This window comes from Chelonia mydas, chromosome 26 (genome assembly GCF_015237465.2).
Source record: "Chelonia mydas isolate rCheMyd1 chromosome 26, rCheMyd1.pri.v2, whole genome shotgun sequence".
Lineage (NCBI taxonomy): Eukaryota > Metazoa > Chordata > Testudines > Cheloniidae > Chelonia > Chelonia mydas.
In genome coordinates this window covers 162,176-182,492 of record NC_057859.1, presented here as the reverse complement: position 1 = coordinate 182,492, position 20,317 = coordinate 162,176, and the positions used below count along the sequence as shown (strand labels likewise).

The following is a 20,317-nucleotide window of genomic DNA, read 5'->3' as shown; positions in this document are numbered from 1 at the left end:
GGCGCGCGGCGGCACCACGTGTCCTGTGAGGTCAGCGCAGGAAGCGCTGGCGGAAGCGCGCTGCTGCGGCCCTGGTGCCAGGCCGCTGCTGAGTCCCGCGGGCGGGGGCCGGAGCCTGGGCTCGAGACCCGGCCGCGCCTGGCTCGTCCCGCGGGCAGGTGAGGGGCGCCGCGGGGCCGCCCGGCTGGGCTTGCGGGGCGGCGCCGGGCCCGGCTCTCGCCCCGCCCCACCCTCGGGCAGGCGGCGCGGCCCGGCCCGGCCCGGCCGCTCCCTGCCTGCGCGGGGGCCGCTGTCCGCACCTGAGCGGAGAGCCCGCAGCCCTGCGTCCGCCCGGCCGCTCCCTCACCCTGGCTTCTCGGCGTCCGAGGGCCCAGGCCGAGCAACGGGCTGCCCGTGCCTGGTCCGTGAGCCCGGCAGCCGAGGCCGCGGGCGGTGGCCCTGGGGCGGGGGGTCTTCGTCCCTCTTCCTTTGCTGCCAGAGTCATTCATTGCCTTCAGGAGAGTTAACGCCAGGGTCTCTGTCCCTCCCTTTCTCGTACTTCTTTAGCCACAGGCACCCAGCGCCATGAGCCGGCCTCCCCTGCAAATCCAGACATGCGGCCCCTGGGAGATGAAGGAAAGGCTTGGGACAGGGGGATTTGGAAATGTCCTCAGATGGCACAACAAGGTAGGGGTTCCCTTTCCTCTGGGATGGGGGAGAGGCTACTGGTCCCTTATGCGCCAGTCGCATTCAGCATCCACTCACGTACACCTAGGGACAGGGCCGTCCTTAGGCATACGCAGCATATGCGGCTGCGTAGGGCACCCAAAAATTTGGGGCACCGTTGGGGCAGCAGGTAAGTGCGAGTCGGCTCCCGCACACACAGCGCGCTGCAGTCTCCTTAGGCGGGGCCGTATTCACAGAGCCAAATGCGCTGATGCGGCGCATTCTGCGTGAGAGAGGGCGTAGGGGTCTCTGCAGGGAACTGAAACTCTCCTCTGCCATGAGGTGGGCCGGGTGGCTTGGCATCCTTCGTCCCTCCACCCCCAGGCGGAGCCCGGGCTGCCACAGTGTCTGCTGCGTACAAAGCTTGGTGTGTGTCAGCAAGGGGGGGGTTCTTCTGGGGGTCTGCGGTTGGAGATGGTGGCTGTGCCCCCTCGACACACTGAGGTCAGCGGCACTGGCTTGGGACCGCTTTCAGTGGAGCCCCCGCCTGCCACTCTCCCGTCCCTCAATATCCCCCCTCAGGTAACTTGGGAGTATACAAGACAAATCAGACTCCTCAAAGGGGTACAGTAGAAGATCCAGAAAAGAAATTTGAGGTTGAATTTTTTAATGTGGTGATGGATAAAGCAATATCTGCCGTTGATGAAAGGTTTAATACCTTATGAGCACACCATGAACAGTTTGGATTTTTGTATCACATAACTAAATTCAGCGAAATAGTAAAACAAGAGCAGCTAATGACAGTGCAAGAACGTAGAGAGCCTCCTGAAGCATGGTGATAATTTTGATTTAAATGGACTTGAACTGTACGAAGACTTGAGTACATTGTCTGTCATCAATGTTGCCACATGCGAAGTTGGTGATGGACATTGTACAGTTTATTTACACCAGCAAACTTGTTGACATATATCCTAATGTGTACATTGCCACTCGTATTCTGCTGACAATTCCTGTAACAGTACCATCGGGAGAACAGAGTTTCTCAAAACTAAAGCTCATTAAAAACTATCTCCGCTCTACAATGAGTCAGGAATGCTTGACTGGTCTTGCTATTCTTGCAATCGAACAAGATATCACTTCGTGTTTGTCATACGATGACATTATTTCTAATTTTGCAGCCAAAAAAGCCAGAAAGATTGCTTTTAATTAAAAACAAATCCTTGTTCCAATACCTCTTCATAGTAATTTCCAATAAAATGTTGATAAATTTAAAAAATATTATTTGCATCATTCTGTCAATAAATCAGAATTTTTTCTATAGCTCTGCTTCTTTCGTGCAAGTATAGTCCATCAGCATTATAGTGTGCTTAATTGCTTTAAACTGTTTTTAATAAAGTGCATATGGCAAGTTTTCCAATACTGTTAGCTTATGTCTGTGTGACTAAGAGCCAGTTGGGCATAGGGGCACCAGTTTAATAATACTGAATAGGGCCCCATAAATCCTAAAGACGGCCCTGCCTAGGGAGTAAGAGCTTTGGCACCATAAAGTCAGCCTCCAGCTCTCTCAGATCTCTTGCTCTGCTTGCAGCCTAGACTGTTCCATTGTGTCTTGGAAGCAAATGACTGCTGGCTGCTTCCTATGATGTTGAACCCCAGCAGCCAGCTAAGGCTTATGGAAAACAACTAATCTGAGAACCAGTTCCTTGAGTTGTGAGCATGACAGCTCTGCTGGACTCTTGTCTCTGCTAACCTGGCCTCCGGACACATTCTGTATGAAAAGAGAGGTGAACTTCCATGGTTCAGATATTAGCCTCACTGTGGAGACCTGCAAGCATGAGCCTGAAATTCAGGGTACTATTCTGCTTTTGAGGAGGATGGGGGGGGCAAGAACGGGTGTCTTCTGTTCTGGTGCATATTTGGTGCCTTAAATGACTGTCTCCCTGGGAGGGGCCTTGAAGAAGAGCTGGGAGGATCCCCAAGAATAGCCTTACATTTTTTTGGGCCGCTATATCTTCTGTTGGTCCTCACAATACTTCCCTCGTGGAAATATGTGTTTGTCCTAACTCTCTCTGTGTCTGCCCAGGAAACAGGGGAGCAGATTGCTATTAAACAGTGTCGTCAGGAGCTAAGTCTCCGAAATCGGGAGAGATGGTGTCTGGAAATACAGATAATGAAAAGGTAAGCATTGTGTGATTCCTTACTCCTTGATCTCTTGCTCAGCAGCTGAGGGGCTTAGATTTGTGTGTAGAAGGGTCTGAATCCATGAGGGGGGGGAGGGGAGGGAAGGGAAGGGATGGTGATGGCCACTGTCAAGCACTTCGAAGGTGAAGTCTGTTTCTTGACATGTCTTCTCCATTGACTGTTTCCCCAGAGGGGATCTGTTTTGGTAGGAATCAGTGCCGCTGCCTTTTATTTACTTTCTTCTGTGTTTGTGCATCAGCATCATCAGCGATGTGAAATAAGCTTTAATAATTTGCTGCTGCTTCTGCAGAGACAGTGGGGAAACAAAAGTGCTCATGCTCTTGTTTTGGAGCACTGTCGTGATAATTGGACCTACAAATTTACCGTACTTGTGAGCTCAACTGTAAAAAGTGAATGAAAGCTTATAAAAAGTCACAATAACTTATAATAATGTTGATTGGAAAAAGGTGTGAAAGGGAGACAGGTTGAATTAGTCCTCACGAAAAGGCCTGCCAATATAATTGAAGAACTTTGTTAAGAGCATGCATGGTAAACAAGACTGTGTGACACCAAAAATCAGTGAACAAAAGTTGGTGTGTTGGCAATTAGATCTAATTGGTGGACAAGGTAATGAGATTAGTGATGAGTAAAGATATTCCACCTATCACTCCTTTTGGGGTCCTTTAAAGAAAGACTTCAGGGAAAAAATCAGTGGGCGAATTGCACCATCTCAGCTACTACCCCCTCCATCTCCTGGGATCCTTGTCCTTTGTTATCCTGACTCTGAGAGAGGCGCTCACCAGACTACGGCAAAGAGAGGGACCCAGGGGAACATCACCATCTCTACTGGCTTTGGCTGAAACCCAAACACCACTGGGTCACCACTGTAAGCCCTTCTCTCCCCCTGCTTCCTCCCCACGTGTCCTTTTCTATCCCCCTCCTTTCTCTTTCCCCAAAAGGACAATTATTTTCATTGTTAATACCACTGAAGAGTCTCTTAAACAAGGGTGTCTTTCCTTCTAGAAACTCTTCTCTGCGAAAGGGATGTTAATATGAAAGCCTTACTTAAAGCATTTGAAATGTAAAGTATTCGCTGTTTTCCCTTTTCTGTGTCTTCATAAAAGGTTAAAGTGGTGTTTAATATTGTTTGCCACGGTACTAAGCAGCCTGAGGTCTCTGTACAACAAACCTTATTTAAGACTGACACTCTTGTTAACATCTCTGTGCTCTTATATTCCATCGAAATACAATAGGGCCCACAAAACTAGACCCATGTTTTCAAAGGGGACTTTACTCATGCTCCATTTGAGCATCTGTAATGTAGCATGTGCTGCCTACAGTGCTTGTGAAGTGCATGCAGAAGGGTTTGTCACACAGGGAGATGCCTAAAACATTTTTCAGCTTCCAGCTGAGCCCAGTTCAGCAATAATGGGAATGCGGTGTGCTGAATGCAGGTCACATTTCTGGGGGGAAAATGTCACTCACACCCCTTTTCTGAGGCTATGTCCTGTAACTTGCATCTAGATCTGCCCCTGGTGCTGAGGTCCATGGAGGCTGGGGCTGCGTATGGCCCCAGGAGCCTGGGGGCAGTGCATGTTAGGGAACTGCTTCACCTTGCACCTTCTTATTTGTTGTTGTTCCTGTGCTGTCTTCTGTGAGTGTCCTGCACATGCACGGAAAGCCCCATCAGTGCAAGTTATATGACTTTGCTAGGTACCCAGTTTCCAGGCTAATTTACCCCACCATTTATATCCCTGCTGAATGAGTCCCAAAGACACTAAGTGGCACCCACTTTGTGCAGGCTGCAATGGGCTGAATGTAGCCCTGACTTCTCATGGGGCTAGGAGCAGGCTGCATGTCAAAGTTTGGATGCTCATAGAGAGAATGAGGAAACTGACAGCTGGGAGACAAGTTAGAACTAAAGCTGTGCCTTGGGGGGAAAGAGTGGATTGAGCAGGGTGAAGGAAGCTTTTGAAGTGCACTAGTTCTGTGTCCGAAGGTTTACAGTCCCACTGTGACCTTTCCTAATACCTACCTGTGTGTGAGACTATAAAGCTCTTGTTTGGATGATCACTTTTCAGGATGCTGGCCCTTTCCGTTATTGCTTGGGAGGAGGCTGAGATGAATTGGTTCCAGTGATCTCATGCTTCCCTCATTTCCTTTCCTCAGACTGAATCATCCCAATGTGGTGGCTGCCCGCGATGTCCCCGAAGGGATGCAGAACCTTGCACCCACTGACTTGCCTCTGCTGGCCATGGAATACTGCCAGGGTGGAGACCTTCGCAAGGTGAGGCTGATGATCCTGGGAGGGCAGGGACAGCTACTGGGGGAAGTGTAGGGTTTCTTCTGAAGAGGCTCAACTGTGATTCAGTGGGATTTCCCCAGCTGCTTCCACATGCTGTTGCCACCTAATCCTCCTGAACTGGGGCTGTGCCTGCTTGTGCCTCCTCTGAGCAAGTGGCAGGGTTGATCCCAGATGCATTTTTCATCCTTTTTCTGGATTTTTATTAGAAATTTTCCATTTCTGTTGGGCAGTGAGCAAATGTGTGTGTGTGGGATGCAAACGTAGAGAGCAAGGGATGTGTAAGAGATGGAGAACAGGATGTGAGTATGGCCCAGACCAGGTCAGTGGGTGAACCTCTGCCCAGAAGTGATAAGCTCCCCTCTGTCAGCAGGAAAAGTAACTTGTGTTTTTTTTGGTCGTCTTGTTGTTTTTCTAACTTTTGCTAAAAGCCCAAATGCAGATAGTGCCCAAAGCACATGGCTGCAATTAGGGAGACTGGTGCTTGGCTGGCTGAGCCAACTGCTGCGGGACACGGGGAAGGAAGCTGTGAAGGGGTTTCTTCCTCCTGGAGGAGCTGGTGGAGAAGATGATGGCAATTTCCCTATCTGTGGAGAGGGAAATACTGTTTGAAGTTGTAGTTTTACTATTTAAGGACCTGATCCTGCAGACATTTACACATCTGAGTAATGCTATTGAGTTCTGCAGAGCTACTCACATCCATAAGCATTTGCAGGATTGGGGCCAAACCCAGGACTGGGGCACAGAGGAGATTAGTTTACACTCTGTTTTGATCCTCTGCAGTACTTGAACCAGTTTGAGAACTGCTGTGGCTTACGGGAGGGAGCCATTCTCATCCTGCTCTCTGATATCGGTAAGTGAACATAACAATGGCCATACTGGGTCCATCTAGCCTAGTATTCTGTTGTTCCAACAGTGGCTGGTGCCAGATGCTTCAGAGGGAGTGAACAGAACAGGACAGTTATCCATACTGTCATCCAGACCTGGCGGCTAGCAATCAGAGGTTTAGGGACACCCAGTGCAGGAGGTAGCATCCCTGACTATCTTGGTTAATAGCCATTGATGGAGCTATCCTCCATGAATGTATTTAATTCTCTTTTGAACCTATAGTTTTGGCCTTCACAACATCCCCTAGCAATGAATTCTTCAGGTTGACTGCATTGTGTGAAGAAGTACTTCCCTATGTTTGTTTTAAACCTGCTGCATATTAATTTCATTGGATGATCCCTGGTTCATGTGTTATGTGAACGGGTAAATAACACTTCCTTCTTTGCTTTCTCCACACCATTTGTGATTTTTATAGACCTCTATCAGATCCCCTATTAGTCATTTTTTTGCCAAGCTGAACAGTCCCAGTCTTAATCTCTCCTCACATGAAAGCTGTTCCATACCCTTATCAATCTTCTTGCTATTCTGTGTACTTTTTCCAATTCTAATATATCTTTTTTTGAAATGGGACGACCAGAACTGTGTGAAGTTTTCAAGGTATGGGCATACGAGGAATTTTATGTAGTGGTATTATATTTACTGTTTTATTACCTAGTCCTTTCCTAATTCTGTTAGCTATTTTGATTGCTGTTGCACATTGAGCAGATGTTTTCAGAGAACTATCTATGATGACTTCAAGGTCTCTTTCTTGAGTGGTAACAGCTAATTTAGACCCCATTACTTTTTATGTATAGCTGGGATTATGTCTTCCACTGCACTTTACTTTGCATTGATCACTGAATTTCATCTGCTATTTTGTTGTCGAGCCATCTAGTTTTGTGAGATTCCTTTGTAACTCTTCGCAGTCAGCTTTGGACTTAACTATCTTGAGTAATTTTATATTGTCTGCAAACTTTGCCACCTCACAGTTTACACCTTTTTCCAGATCATTTGAGTACGCTGAACAGCACTGGTCTCAGTACAGATCCTTGGGGGACAGCACTATTTACCTCTCTCCACTGTGAAAACTGACCATTTATTCCTACTCTTTGGTTTCTGTCTTATAACCAGTTCCTGATCCATGAGAGGATCTTCTCTCTTATCCCATGACTGCTTACTTTGCTTAGAGCCTGAAGGACCTTGTCAAAGGCTTTCTGAAAGTCTAAGTACGCTATATTCACTGAATCACCCATGTCCACATGTTTTTGACACCCTCAAAGAATTGTAATAGATTGGTGAGGCATGATTTCCTTTTACAAAAGCCATGTTGACTCTTCCCAACAAATCTTGTTCATTTATGTGTCTGATAATTCTGTTCTTTACTAGTTTCCACCAATTTGCGTGGTACTGAAGTTAGGTATATCAGCCTGTAATTGCTGGGATCACCTCTGGAGCCTTTTTAAAAAGCAGTCATTTCATTAACTATATGCCAGTCATTTGGTATGGAGGCTGATTAAAGCAATAGGTTACATACCAGGGTTATGCTCAAATAAATTGGTTAGTCTCTAAGGTGCCACAAGTACTCCTTTTCTTTTTGCGAATACAGACTAACACGGCTGTTGCTCTGAAACGTACCAGGGTTAGTAGTTCTACAATTTCATATTTGAGTTCCTTCAGAACTGTTGGGTAAATGCCATCTGGTCCTGGTCGTTTATTACTGTTTAACTTATCAGTTTGTTCCAAAACCTTCTCTATTGACACCTCAGTCTGGGACGGTTCCTCAGATTCGTTGCCTAAAGAGAATGGCTCAGGTGTGGAAATCTCCCTCGTGGGAATCTCCATTACATCCTCTGCAGCAAAGACTGATGCAGAAAATTAATTTAGCTTCTCTGCAGTGGCCTTGTCTTCCTTTAGTATTCCTTTAGCACCTTGATCATCTAGTGGCCCCACTGTTTGGCAAGCTTCCTGCTTCTGATGTACTATCAAAAGAATTTGCTGTCAGTGTCTTTTGCTAGTTGCTCTTCAGATTCTTTCTTTTTGGGTCTGCCTAATGCGGCTTTATGGCAGCAGGGCCTGCCGCTGTCCCAGTCTGGGGAGGGAGCCATTTTAGCTCCATGAGTCTTTTCCATCGGGGGGAAGTAGGTCTGTGATCCTGGATGCCTCCCCTTTAGATAGGTATCTCATAGTATTTTCCTTCCTGCCTTGCTCTGCAAGCCTCCCCAGAAGGGAAATGGCCTCTGACTTGTCTCTGACATTGAGATGTGGAAAGCAGTGTGTTTCCTTTCCCAGCTCAAGGGATTTCCTGGGAGGTGCTAGGCAGGATGAGCAAGTTCCAGCTTGTGTTCTTCATAGGGATTCCCAGTTGCAGCCCATCCTCGGGCTAGGGTGGGCCCCTCATCTCTGCATTGACTTACATCATCACCATAGCATCTGAGACTGATGGGAACGCAGACTGACACTATTACGGTGCTTGTTGTGGACTGTTTGCTTTGAACAGGCCCCCTTTCCTCAAACATATATCACCCTAAGTGACCTGTGGTAATGAGGTGATGCCCCCAGCACAGCCAGCCTCCAGTCCCCAAGCATGAGTATTTAGGGATTGGGGACAGGTGCACCTCAAAGATCTCTGCTGTTGTGGTGAAGCATGGGAAGGAACCATCTCCAGGGCAGGCAGGCCCCCATCCATGTGGAACTCTTTAGATTAGAACCAAGACCTTGGTTCACACCTGGAAGCAGCAGATGGGAAGCCAGTGCCGTATTGGTGCCCAGGTGCAACCTGCTCTCACTAGCTCACTCTTGGGATGGCTCAAGCAGCGTGACCTGCACTAGCTAAAGCCCCAGTGGCAGCCCTGAGTCAAATGCACCATTAATCTGTAACTATGTGGGGGAGTGTCTTTTGTTGTCTCTGGGGCTTCCTGATGCTAGATTCAGGGGATGGTTGGCATGAAGTGGGTTGGTTGTGACTCTTATGTAGGTCTTGGCCGATACCGTGTATTTCGGAGGAAGGAATTTAAAAAGTGCCTGTTGGGCTGGTGTGGGCCTGGGGAATGAGCAAGAGGAGGAACAAACTGCTCTTCCTGGAGGCACAAAAGCTGAACAGAATCTCCTCCTCCTGCCCCTCAATCTGAGCACCTCTGGCCCAGTGACAGCTTTTGTTTGCCTCCCCGGTTCTCATTCTTGGCCCAAGGAGAGGCTGAGGGCTGGTAACAGAGGTGGGGGTGTCATGCTGAGAGGACAGGTAGTGGAGGGAGCAACCCCGGGTCTAATGATCCAAGGCCCTGACCCTGGTTAGCTAGAAATGTTCCCTTCTTCTCAGTAGTACCCCTACTGGCCCAGCTGAAACCCTAGGATCGGGCCATGCTGGGGATTAGGCAGCATCCCAAGGGTTAAAGTCACCCCTTGAGTAGCATGATTGTTGGTGTCTCCCTGAAGTCAGGCTAGGCAGACTGACGCTCATAGGGGAGTTTTGGGGCACTGGATTCTCTTCTGCGCTCTGTGTCGCCTCATGAGCGATGTGGAGGGAGCAGGAAGTGAGTCCCTTTGAGTCAGTGCTGGGAAGTGCAGCTGCAGGCTATGGAAATGCTGCTAGCCTCTTCCTCACAAACAGCCGGAGTGAGCTGTGTCCCCACCTAATGGCTGCAGGGTTTTGCTCAGGGATTGGCTTGGCTGAACATGAAAAATGCAGGCTTTGGTCCCAATTCTCCATCCAGCCTGAGTTTCTCTTGACACAGAAAAGTGGGGAAGTGGCTCTGATCTACCTCTTTGTGCCTGCCCATACCCTGGGGTGATCGTGTTGGCTCAGCATAGCTGGAGTGTATCGGCCCTCCAGCCATGACTCTGTCCCCAGGCATACCGTCTGCCTTTGGTGGTTGTGAGCCAGGATGGTGCAGAGATGGCTATGCCAGATGGATGTGGTAGAAGTATTTCCTGGTGGGGCAGACTGCAGCCAGCCAAAGGACTGAGGGCAATGCAGACCTGGCCTGGCACGGCACAGTGGCCACTGGATCATCACTGATTTTAGGACAGATGAGGCGCGGAAATGCTGAGCATAGCACTTCCTCTCTCTAAAGTGGGCTTGGCCCTTACAGCCCGTCTCCCACCTGGCTGCCTCATTTCCTCCCTGCTGCAGTGGAGATCCCCTAGGTACCTGTCTCCTGGGGGGATGCCAGGAGGAACTAGATTGGGATAGGGAAGGGGTCAGTGAGGATTTTCCATGGATGTGATGGAACTTTCATGTATGCAAAGAGGTCAGCTGCCAACAGAACAAGCTCTGCTTCCATATCCTGGAGGAGCTGTACCCAGCCCCTGTCCTTGCTACTTCAGGGTACAGCGTATTGCAAGTGGCTTCCAGGCCAAACCTTCTCATTGTACTACATCCCCATCCCTGTTCTCCCTCACTGTAATCTCTTCTCAGCCATGTTTGCCTTTTAGAGCCTGCAGGCTTAGACCCTCTGGAGTAATGCTGGGAGGTGTCAGTTGTGCTGAGTAACCGCTGTCTCTCTCTGTCTCAGCCTCTGCTCTCAGGTACCTTCATGAGAACAGGATCATCCACAGAGACCTGAAACCTGAGAACATTGTCCTACAGCAAGGAGAACAAAGGGTGAGTAGGAGCTGGGTGACTTTGGCCATATAGACAGTGAGTGGAGTGTAAGGGTGGGAGCACGAAGGGGGGGGGGGGGTGAGCGAGAGAAAGAGAGAATGACTAGGAGCTGAAGCTGAAAACATGATCCCTCTCAGAGATCTCGCAAGCTAAAACGACTAGCCCCAATGAGGGTGTCTGAACATGACACTATCTGAGAGGTGGTGGTGGGGTTCATCTTGTAATTCTTGGTATTTATACAAACTGCTAACTAATGATTTCTCTGAACATCCAAATACTATGAATTGTGTCCTTCTCTTTCCCCCCACCCCACCCTTTACAGACTGGGAAGTGAGGCAGAGACGAAGTGACTTTGCCAAAGCCAAAGTGATAATAGGTGTCAGAATTGTGTGGAAATTGGCTGGGGGTGTGTGTGGTTCCCGGCTTACAGACCGAGCTCAGACCATCAGATATCTCTGCCTCTCTGACGCTTCCTTGATATGCAGAAGCAATTCCCATGAGGCTTTAGTTTAAACACACTGTGCCTAGTCCTGGCTGTGTGATGAAATGGTGGCTGCACTGCTGCAGACTGCCACTCTAAGCACGACTATTTGGATTGCCCATTCCCAGTCAGGGCACCACGGGGTGGCATATGACACCTCACATGGTGGTTCCAAGGGAGCATTAAGCCATCTCTATGCTTCCCTGATCCTGGGGCCAGGTTGGACTGCAACATACACCAGAGTAACTAGGGAAAGTTATGGCCATGCCCACTTTTCCCTAGTCACATCCCCTACATAGGGATAGCAGGGGTGCAGCATAGGAGTTCTTATAATGTGAGGATTCTCCCCACTTGATGGCTATGGTAGCGTTGTGCCAGCAGAGGCACAGATCTGGCTATCTTTCTCACTTCTCCTTAAGGGAGCATGAACATCTCCTCAGGAAATAGAAATAAACTCCTATTCAAAGGCCGGAGTGATCCAGCTCTCTTAGGAACGTCCCTCCATTCAGACTGGGCTCTATTGTAAGTCAGCAATAGTATCTCCAGTTCCTTGCATCTCACGCTCATAATGACCCTGAGGAGCTGCTTTACCAGCAACTTTGTGCTTGAGATCATGCAAGAGTGCAACACTGCCTTGATGCTTCCTGCCCTTTCTCCCAGTGCTTCTGAGTACTGAAATCATCTGTTCTCTCTAGAGAAGTGCATGCTCTCATTGCAGAATGTGTTTTCAGTCCTCTTACTCCCTGCCATCTGTCTCTCTCAGTTAATACACAAGATCATTGACCTGGGGTATGCTAAGGAGCTGGATCAGGGCAGTCTGTGCACTTCCTTCGTTGGGACACTGCAGTACCTGGTAAGGAGTGGATTTAGCTCGTAGTGTTGCTGTGACCAGCAAGGTCTGTGGGGCAGAGCAGGAGGAGGGAGCAGGCACTGTAATCTGGCTGTGGGGTGGGAGAGGAGTCCCAACCACGCAGGTATGGATGTTTGGGATACACGTGCTGAAGCAAAAGAACAGGCTGTATTGTTGCTCTTTGCCAACATCTGGGTTTTCACATTTCATTGCTAACTTTCTCCTGTATAGAGGGTATGAGTTTCATTAACCCCTAGGACTGGGTCAAAGAGGCCAGTAAGGTTCCTGAGTGATAAAACACTTAGCATGAGCTTTCCACAGTGATGCGCAAACATTAATGAACATCCTAGGAGGCAGGTGCAGTTGAGGTCTGAGAGAAAATGGCTTAATCTTCAACCTGTGTTGGCTGACCCAGGCTCCAGAGCTGCTGGAACAGCAGAAGTACACGGTGACGGTGGATTACTGGAGCTTTGGCACACTGGCATTTGAATGCATAACAGGTTTCAGACCATTTCTGCCCAACTGGCAGCCTGTGCAATGGTGAGTAAGCTGGGGCCAGACAAGGAGGAGGAAGTTCTTATAATGTGGCATCCAAACCATTGTCCTGTTTTCATGATGTGCGAGGGAAGAGGTTCTCAATTTTAGGGTTAATCATTGTTTCATGGCCTACTAGGGATTTGAACTTAGGCATTGTAAGAGCTTTCCTGGCTTCAAACACTTGATTGTCATGCAGCTTGAGTGGTTCCTGGGGCTGATGGAATTAGTATCTCACCCTTCCCATTAGGTTGGGGGAGTTCATCCCTTCACTTGAGAGTGTTGAGTTGGCTACCAGGTTCAGTCTTCCCTGGTAAATCTCTTTGGGACAGACCTAGGTTATCTATGGGACCAGTGGGATTGACACTCTTTGGGCAAACAATTAACCTGGAGCTGGAGCAGCATCAGCGTATCTGCTGTCAGGTTTAAATACAAGTTGGGATGTTTTGCAGGGGAGTTGCAAATGTCTGAATAAGATACCTGGGACAGATTTTGTTAGCTGTGTGTCTGTGTTTTCAGCAGCATCTCTGTGTTGTGAAATAGGCTAGAGGGTAATGTGTGTCCTGGGAAGGGTGAGGTGCAGTTGTGATCATGCAGAGGGATCACAGAACCTTCTTTACTTTGTCACTGTACCTGCTTGAACTCCTTAGGCACACAAAAGTGCGACAGAAGAGCGAGTTGGATATTGTTGTCTATGAAGACTTGGCTGGAGAAGTGAAATTTTCTAGCAGTTTACCGTATCCCAATAATCTAAACAGGTGAGGAGTATGACCCAAATGCATCCTATGGGGATAAGATGGCTATCTCCTCCTGAGAATAGGAAGGGGTCTATTTTGTTTCCATGACCTTGCTGATCTCCTTGAAAAATTTAGTACCCAGTGCACATGGTACCATCTGGCTGAAGTTTCCATAGATGAAAACAGGAGGATCCTGTTAGCTTGCTATAGAAGGTTCCATGCTCCTTTCTCTGTTCTCTAGTTAAGAGATTAGGGGGGAAGTCTGAGCTTCGCATCTCTTTTTGTAGATGCGAACTGGTATGGCCAACTGAAACACATCTTTCTTCTCTGGTTCTTGTTTCTGCCCCATAGCATTTTGGCTGGGCGGCTGGAGAAATGGCTGCAGCTCATGTTAATGTGGCACCCGCGGCAGAGAGGGACAGACCCTGTTTATGGCCTCAATGGCTGTTTCAAGGCATTGGATGATATACTGAACCTAAAGGTGAGTCTTGGGACTGGATTTTTATGGACAGACCAGTGTCCAGAGAGTACAGCTTACGTTAGCCTATGAGAGAAAAGCAGGCTAGACATGGGGCTAGGGAAGGATGTGAGGAAACCCCATTAAGATGGGAGAGGCTGGTTTGTAAAAAGGAAAAGCACTGCTGGGGGCTGGTCTGAGCAAGTATATCCACAGGAGTGAGTACTGTTATTTAGTACCAGGCTGTAACAAGAAACACATACTGAACTCTTACATCAGTAGATCTCAAAGCACGTTCAAAGGAGGAGGTCAGTATTGTTCTCCCCAAATGCAGAGCTGTCCAGTAGAGCAAAGATTTGTGGCACAAAAATGGGACGGACCCCACAGTTGGGAAGCCCCTTCTGTACTGAATTGGTCTATGTTGTGGTGAGATAATGTGGATGGTTTATTTTAGGCTCTCTGGGGCTGCAGATTGCTGAGCTGCAGAATGACTGTAGAGTTTGGTCCTTCTGGTGACTTCAGAATTGTAGAAATGTAGGACTGGAAGAGACTTCAAGAAGTCATCAAGTCCAACCCTTGGTGCTGAGGCAGGACCAAGTAAACCTAGACCATCCCAGACAGGTGTTTGTCCAACCTGTTCCTAAAAACCTCCAATGATGGGGATTCCACCGCCTCCCTTGGAAGTCTGTTCCAGAGTTTAACTACTCTTGAGAGTTAGAACATATTTTCCTAATATCCAGCGTCAGTCTCTACTTGCTGCAGATTATAAGATTATTACTTGTCCTACCTTCAGTGGACATGGAGAATAATTGATCGACATCCCCTTTAGCACAGCCCTGAAGACTGTTATCAAGTTTCCCCACAGTCATCTTTTCTCATGATTAAACGTACCCAATTTTTTAATCTCTTCACATAGATCAGGTTTTCTAAACCATTTGTCGCTCTCCTGGATTTTCTCCAGTTTGTCCACATTTTTTCTAAAGTGTTCAGAGTAATAGCCGTGTTAGTCTGTATTCGCAAAAAGAAAAGGAGTACTTGTGGCACCTTAGAGACTAACCAATTTATTTGAGCATAAGCTTCCGTGAGCTACAGCTCACTTCATCTTATGCTCAGATAAACTGGTTAGTCTCTAAGGTGCCACAAGTACTCCTTTTCTTTTTTCTAAAGTGTGGCACCCAGAATTGGACACAGCACTCCAGTTGAGGCCTCATCAGTGCCAAGTAGACCAGGACAGTTCCCTTGACACTCCTGTTAATATAGTCCAGAATGACATTAGCCTTTTTTGTAACTGCATCACATTGTTGATTCATATGTAATTTGTGATCTACTATAATGCCCAGCTTGTTGTCAGCAGTATTACTACCTAACCAGTTATTCTCCATTCTGTAGGTATGCATTTGATTTTTTTTTCTTACTAAGTGAAGTACTTTTGAACTTACCTCTATTGAATTTCATCTTATTGATTTCAGGCTAATTCTCTGATTTGTCAAGGTCATTTTGAATTCTAATCCTGTCCTTGAAACCCCTCCCATCTTGGTGTCGTCCATAAATTTTGTACGCCTACTCTCCACTCCAGTATCCAAGTACAATATTGAACAGTACTGGACCCAGGATTGACCCCTGCAGTGTGAACCCACTAGATATGACCTCCCAGTTTGACAGCAAACCATTGATAACTACTTTTGAATACAGTCTTTCAACTAGTTGTGCACCAAACTTATAGTAACTTAATCTATATTACATTTCCCTAGTTTGCTTATGAGACCGTCACTGTGTCAAAAGTGTTACTAAAATCAAGATCTATCATGTCTGCTGTCCTCCACCCCCCAATTAAGATAGTAATTCTGTCAAAGAAGAAAATCAGATTGGTTTTGCATGATTTATTCTTGACAATCCATTATGGTTATTCCTTATAACCCTATTATCCTCTACATGCTTAGAAATTGATTGTTTAATAATTTGTTCTAGTATCTTTCCAAGTATCAAAGTTAGACTGACAGGTCTGTAATTCCCCAGGTCCTCTTTGTTCCCCTTTTTAAAGACAAGTGGTATGTTTCCCTTGTCCAGTCCTCAAAAATAATGCTGATGGCTCCAAGATTGCTTCAGTTAATTGCTTAAGTACCCCAGGATGAATTTCATCAGGCCCCGCGCACTTGAGTACATTTAATTTATCTAAATTTTCTTTAACCTGGTCTTTCCCTATTTTGGTGTCTGTTCCTGCTCCCTTGTTGTTAATGTTAAATGTGTTTGAGTATGTGGTCACTGTTTAACCAGTTTAGTGAAGACTGAAGTAAAACAAGCATTAAGTACCTCAGCCTTCTTGTCATCCGTTATTAGCTCTCCTTCCCCACTAGGTAGAGAACCTACACTGTCCATCTTTTTTGCTTCTGATGTAGCTAGGTGTAATGCTCTGATTTTGTTCCTATATGCTTGTTACTCTTTTGTACTCCTCATTAGCCGTTTGTCCATGCTGCCACTTTTTTATTATCCTTTTTTATTTCAGGTCATTTAAAGAGCTCCTGATGAGCCATAGTGGCCTCTTAATATTCGCCCTATCTTTCTTTCGGATCAGACTAGTCTGAAGTTATGCATTTAATAATGTCTTCTTGAGAAACTGCTGGTTCTCCTGAACTTGTTTAACCCTTAGATTTTCTTACTTACCAGTTCTGAGTTTGTTAAAGTGTGCTTATTTTGAAGCCACAAGGGGACCTAGATTTTCTGGAGGCTGAAAGATAGTCACTTGGTAACAATCAAGGAAAAGTATTCGGGAAAACTAGCAATGGTTTATGTGGAATGGGATGTGTTTGGCATGTGGAAGGGCGAAGTCCAAGACACATTGGCTTCTTCCTGGTCAGCTGAGGAGAAATATTCACTGACCCAGGGCTTTTCCTGTCTGTTATTTCTCTGAGCGTCTGTGCCTCTCTCACTCTGGCGGAGGGAAGGGGAGTTGTTGGTCCCATTTTCTGTGTCGTGTGGCCTCCCTTCTGTCTGATGCAGGTCAAAGACCTTGGCATGATGTTGCCAAGCAGCCCCTAAAGTGGCCATATGAACCTGGTGTTCCTAATTTACTTCTCCATCACCTGGTCTGAGTCCTGGCATCTCTGCTCAGCCATGACCTCCATGCCCTAGCTTCTTCCCATGTCCCACTTCTTTTCTTGCAGCTGGTTCGCATCCTAAACATGGTTACTGGCACTCTGCACATGTACCCTGTGACAGAAGAGGAAACCTTGCAGACTGTGAAGGCCAGGATTCAGTCAGATACTGGTATTCCAGAACAGGAGCAGGAGCTCTTGCAGGAGGCGGGGCTTGCACTATACCCTCAGAAATTGGCTATTCAGTGCATGGCTGACAGCAAGGTGAGCCTGGGGCTGAAACCTGAACACCTGCTAGCCAAGCATGCACTTGCACTCTGAGCACCTACCCCAGCCTCACACTCCCACCTGTTTTCACTGAAGCAAAGCAGTCCTCCCTCCTGCTGCTCACACTATCCTGGGCCATGGCAAGCCAGCTGGCTCTGTGCTCTTGTAAAGAATGGCTGGCTCTGAGTTATTTCAGTGGAGGCTGCTTGGGAATACTGTATCGGAGAGTACTGAGATAGGTCTCATCTTGGCAGGTGAATGATGCCACAGCCACGGACACAGACCTCCTCTTCCTCTTTGACAACCGTAAAGTTGCCTATGAGAGGCAGATCTTCCTGCGGCCTCATCCAGAAAGTGTTGACTGCATCCGTAAGGACTTCCCCTGGGCATGGGTTATTTCTAGGGGGAATCAGCAGAGAGCTTGTTGTATATGTGAGCTGTAGGGGGAGGACATTTGCTCTTGAGCGGAGTGGGCAACGAAGCAGATTGTCATAGCATTCAATCTCAAGGGTGGGATTTAATTAAGGGTAGAGAAGAATCATGACCCGTTGAGTTAGACTCTCAAACTGTGGCCAGTTGCAGTGAAATAGCCTTTCTAGTGCCCCAGATGGGATATGACGGGCACAGAGACTTGGCTGAGCAGGTTCAAGAGGAGGTGGCACCCTATCTCAGACTTGGACTGGGTGGTGCTAACTCCTAGCCTGTAGCACTGCTCCGGTAAGTCTCTCTCTCTCTTTGTTGTTTTAAAACAAACAAACAAACAAAATATGCTCTCTCTGTGTTTCCAGTTCAGGATCCAAAGAAGAATCTGTCCTTCTTCCAGCTACGGAAGGTGTGGGGTCAGGTCTGGCACACGATTCGGACTCTGAAGGAGGATTGTAACCTGCTTCAGCAGGGGCAGCGAGCAGCCATGTACAGTGGGGATCCCTTTGGGAATACTTGGCTCCACTTAGGCCTCCTGGCTAGAGGGAGATAACAGGAAAAGAAACCTGCCCTACAATGGTGTAGGAGTGAGGCACTATCTGGGTGGGGGAAGTTCTTGGTAAAGGTGGAGTTATTTGCAGTTAATGGAGAGCTAAGAGCTGTGGCCTCTAACCCTGTTGTCTTTGTGCCATCTCAGCTACACTCAGCCCTGTTCCTTTGTCTTGGTGACACAGGAAAATGTGGGCTGATCATGGGTCAGCTGGAGAATACTGGGGTCTGTAAGCTTGAATGAGAGTGGCTCTGAAAGCTGCATGTGGGATCAGTTGGGACACTGTGTGCAGCTCCTATGGCGCTGGACCCACGTGACCCTTCTCACTGTCTCCACAGGATGAATCTGCTGCGTTACAATAGCAATCTCTCCAAGATGAAGAATTCCATGGCCTCCCTGTCCCAACAGCTGAAGGCAAAGCTGGATTTCTTTAAAACCAGCATCCAGATTGACCTGGAGAAGTACAGTGAGCAGATAGAGTTTGGAATCAGTGAGTACAGCCCCTGTGACATGCAGGGGAGTCCTCCATCCGCTCCCCCAATCCCAGCATGGTAGCTTCCTTTCCTCACGTGCAGCACAGAGTAATGTACTTGTTTCTTCCTTCTTTTTTGAGCCTCTGAGAAGCTGTTGTTTGCCTGGAAGGAGATGGAGCTGGCTGTGGAGCTTTGCGGGCGGGTAGGTTTCTAGATTTAGGTTTAATTGCTTGCCTGAAAGAGGCAGCTTTCTGCTGCTACCCTGCATTTTCATCCTCCACTCCATGGCTGGACTGGCCTTCCTTTGTTTTAGGTTGCATCAGTTTTTCCTTGTCCCCTGGCCTAGTGTAGCCCTTTCTGTATTGGGAAAGGTCAGGGAAGAAAGATATGGAGGCGATAAGGAGAGGATTTCTAATGTCTAAACTGAGAGATACTTGTAACAGGCCCAATTACAGACAAAAGCAATTGTACCGTTGTCAAGGGGGCTGTCACTGGGGTAACGAGAAGACTCACCAGGAGGTTAAAACTGAAAAGGAAAGTGGCTGGCTGGCAGTGCTCAGAAAGACTTTAGGAATGGAAGTGTTAATACCAAATTCTAAAAGTGGGGATTCTTTCCCATCTGCTCAGTGTGTGCACTCACCGGTCCCAAATACTGGGACTGAGGGACAGGGTAACTTGAGATGGCATCTAAAATACATAAGTCTACTGAAAAGTGATTTCTTTGGTGACTGTCCTCCTACCTGCCCACATACATATCATCTTTCCCCAGAATACAGGGGGACAGAAGGTTTCTGCCTAAGAAGGAGTCAGTGATCCTGTTTCCTGGCATTAGTATATCACAGGTTGAGATAGACACTGGATATGAGGACTGGGATGCTGATATCTGAGGGGTAAGGTTAAGGGTATTGGTGGGTGAGGAGAGAATTACAATAGCCCTTCGGAGCAGCTGAGAGGAAATTTTGTTCCCCTTTTTGTCACTAGCTATAGGTTCACCTTAGAATGTGAACAAACAAACAGTGTCTCTTCACCACAAGCTGAGCTATGGTATCGAAAGCGGCAAGATCATTAGAAGGGGCCAGTTTGAGAGGACCAAATCAAAGGGAAATCTTTGCACAAGCCCTTCTTCCCTGACTAAGGCTGTAGGATTGTGGATGAAAAGGGAAAGCAACTTCTGTTCCATTTAAGGCCCGTTAGAACCAGAGTCCCTCACCCTGTGGCTGGCCTGTGGCTGGGGGTAATGTTGTTAACTGAAGCTCCTTCTTTCAGGAGGAGGATGTGGATCAGCTGGTGAAGAGGATGATGGCCCTGCAGGCAGACATTGTGGACCTGCAGAGAAGCCCACTAGGGCGGAAGCAAGGGGGCACCCTGGAGGATCTGTAAGTTGGAACCCTCTCTAGCCTGTGGTGCTAGCATTTCTAGCACAGTGGCTCTTTTCTGAATGCAGGCAATCAGAGGCACCTGCTCAAATGCCCAAACCACAGACTGGGTTGGCAGGGCCTAACAAAAAGCCTGCAATGGACTGCTGACATGACTCAGCTGTCTGGCAGCTGCATGGTCAGGTATGTGAAGTGTTTTTGAGAGTCCTTGAAGGGGTCGATTACAATTTGGATTCTAGAGAAACACTTGTGCCTTTTATTTTGTAGGGAAGAACAAGCCAGAGAACTTTACCGGCGACTGAGGGAGAAGCCAAGAGGTAAAAAACCTGTAGCCGCTGTTGTCTTGTTGCTGTGTTCGACAGTTAATTGGAACGAGCGATAAACAGCATTGAGAATTCTCCATTCCAGGCCTGTGGCCCACACTCCAACATATGGTCTCTCTCCTCTTTTCCAGTTCCAAAAGAGCACTGCTACCCCTACCC

At 47.6% G+C, this 20,317-nt stretch overlaps 1 protein-coding gene across 3 annotated transcripts in view; it reads left to right on the top strand.

Annotated features, from left to right (window-relative positions):
- Window positions 1-247: 247 nt before the first annotated feature.
- Window positions 248-20,317, top strand: part of IKBKB (inhibitor of nuclear factor kappa B kinase subunit beta) — a 24,233-nt gene continuing 4,163 nt past the window's right edge. Inside the window, exons 1-17 of one of the 3 annotated variants that reach the window (XM_007064186.4) lie at window positions 248-400; window positions 547-666; window positions 2,729-2,823; window positions 4,996-5,113; window positions 5,912-5,981; window positions 10,507-10,595; window positions 11,840-11,929; window positions 12,342-12,466; window positions 13,111-13,218; window positions 13,549-13,678; window positions 16,816-17,010; window positions 17,268-17,382; window positions 17,802-17,925; window positions 18,325-18,476; window positions 18,600-18,661; window positions 19,726-19,835; window positions 20,103-20,152. In XM_007064186.4, the coding sequence (XP_007064248.1) occupies window positions 565-666; window positions 2,729-2,823; window positions 4,996-5,113; window positions 5,912-5,981; window positions 10,507-10,595; window positions 11,840-11,929; window positions 12,342-12,466; window positions 13,111-13,218; window positions 13,549-13,678; window positions 16,816-17,010; window positions 17,268-17,382; window positions 17,802-17,925; window positions 18,325-18,476; window positions 18,600-18,661; window positions 19,726-19,835; window positions 20,103-20,152 (1,735 nt within the window). In that variant the 5' untranslated portion in view covers window positions 248-400; window positions 547-564. Of the gene's footprint in view, window positions 401-546; window positions 667-2,267; window positions 2,497-2,728; window positions 2,824-4,995; window positions 5,114-5,911; window positions 5,982-10,506; window positions 10,596-11,839; window positions 11,930-12,341; window positions 12,467-13,110; window positions 13,219-13,548; window positions 13,679-16,815; window positions 17,011-17,267; window positions 17,383-17,801; window positions 17,926-18,324; window positions 18,477-18,599; window positions 18,662-19,725; window positions 19,836-20,102; window positions 20,153-20,317 lie in introns of those variants that run through there. The other 2 variants (XM_037886344.2, XM_037886343.2) reach the window with 2 other exon arrangements.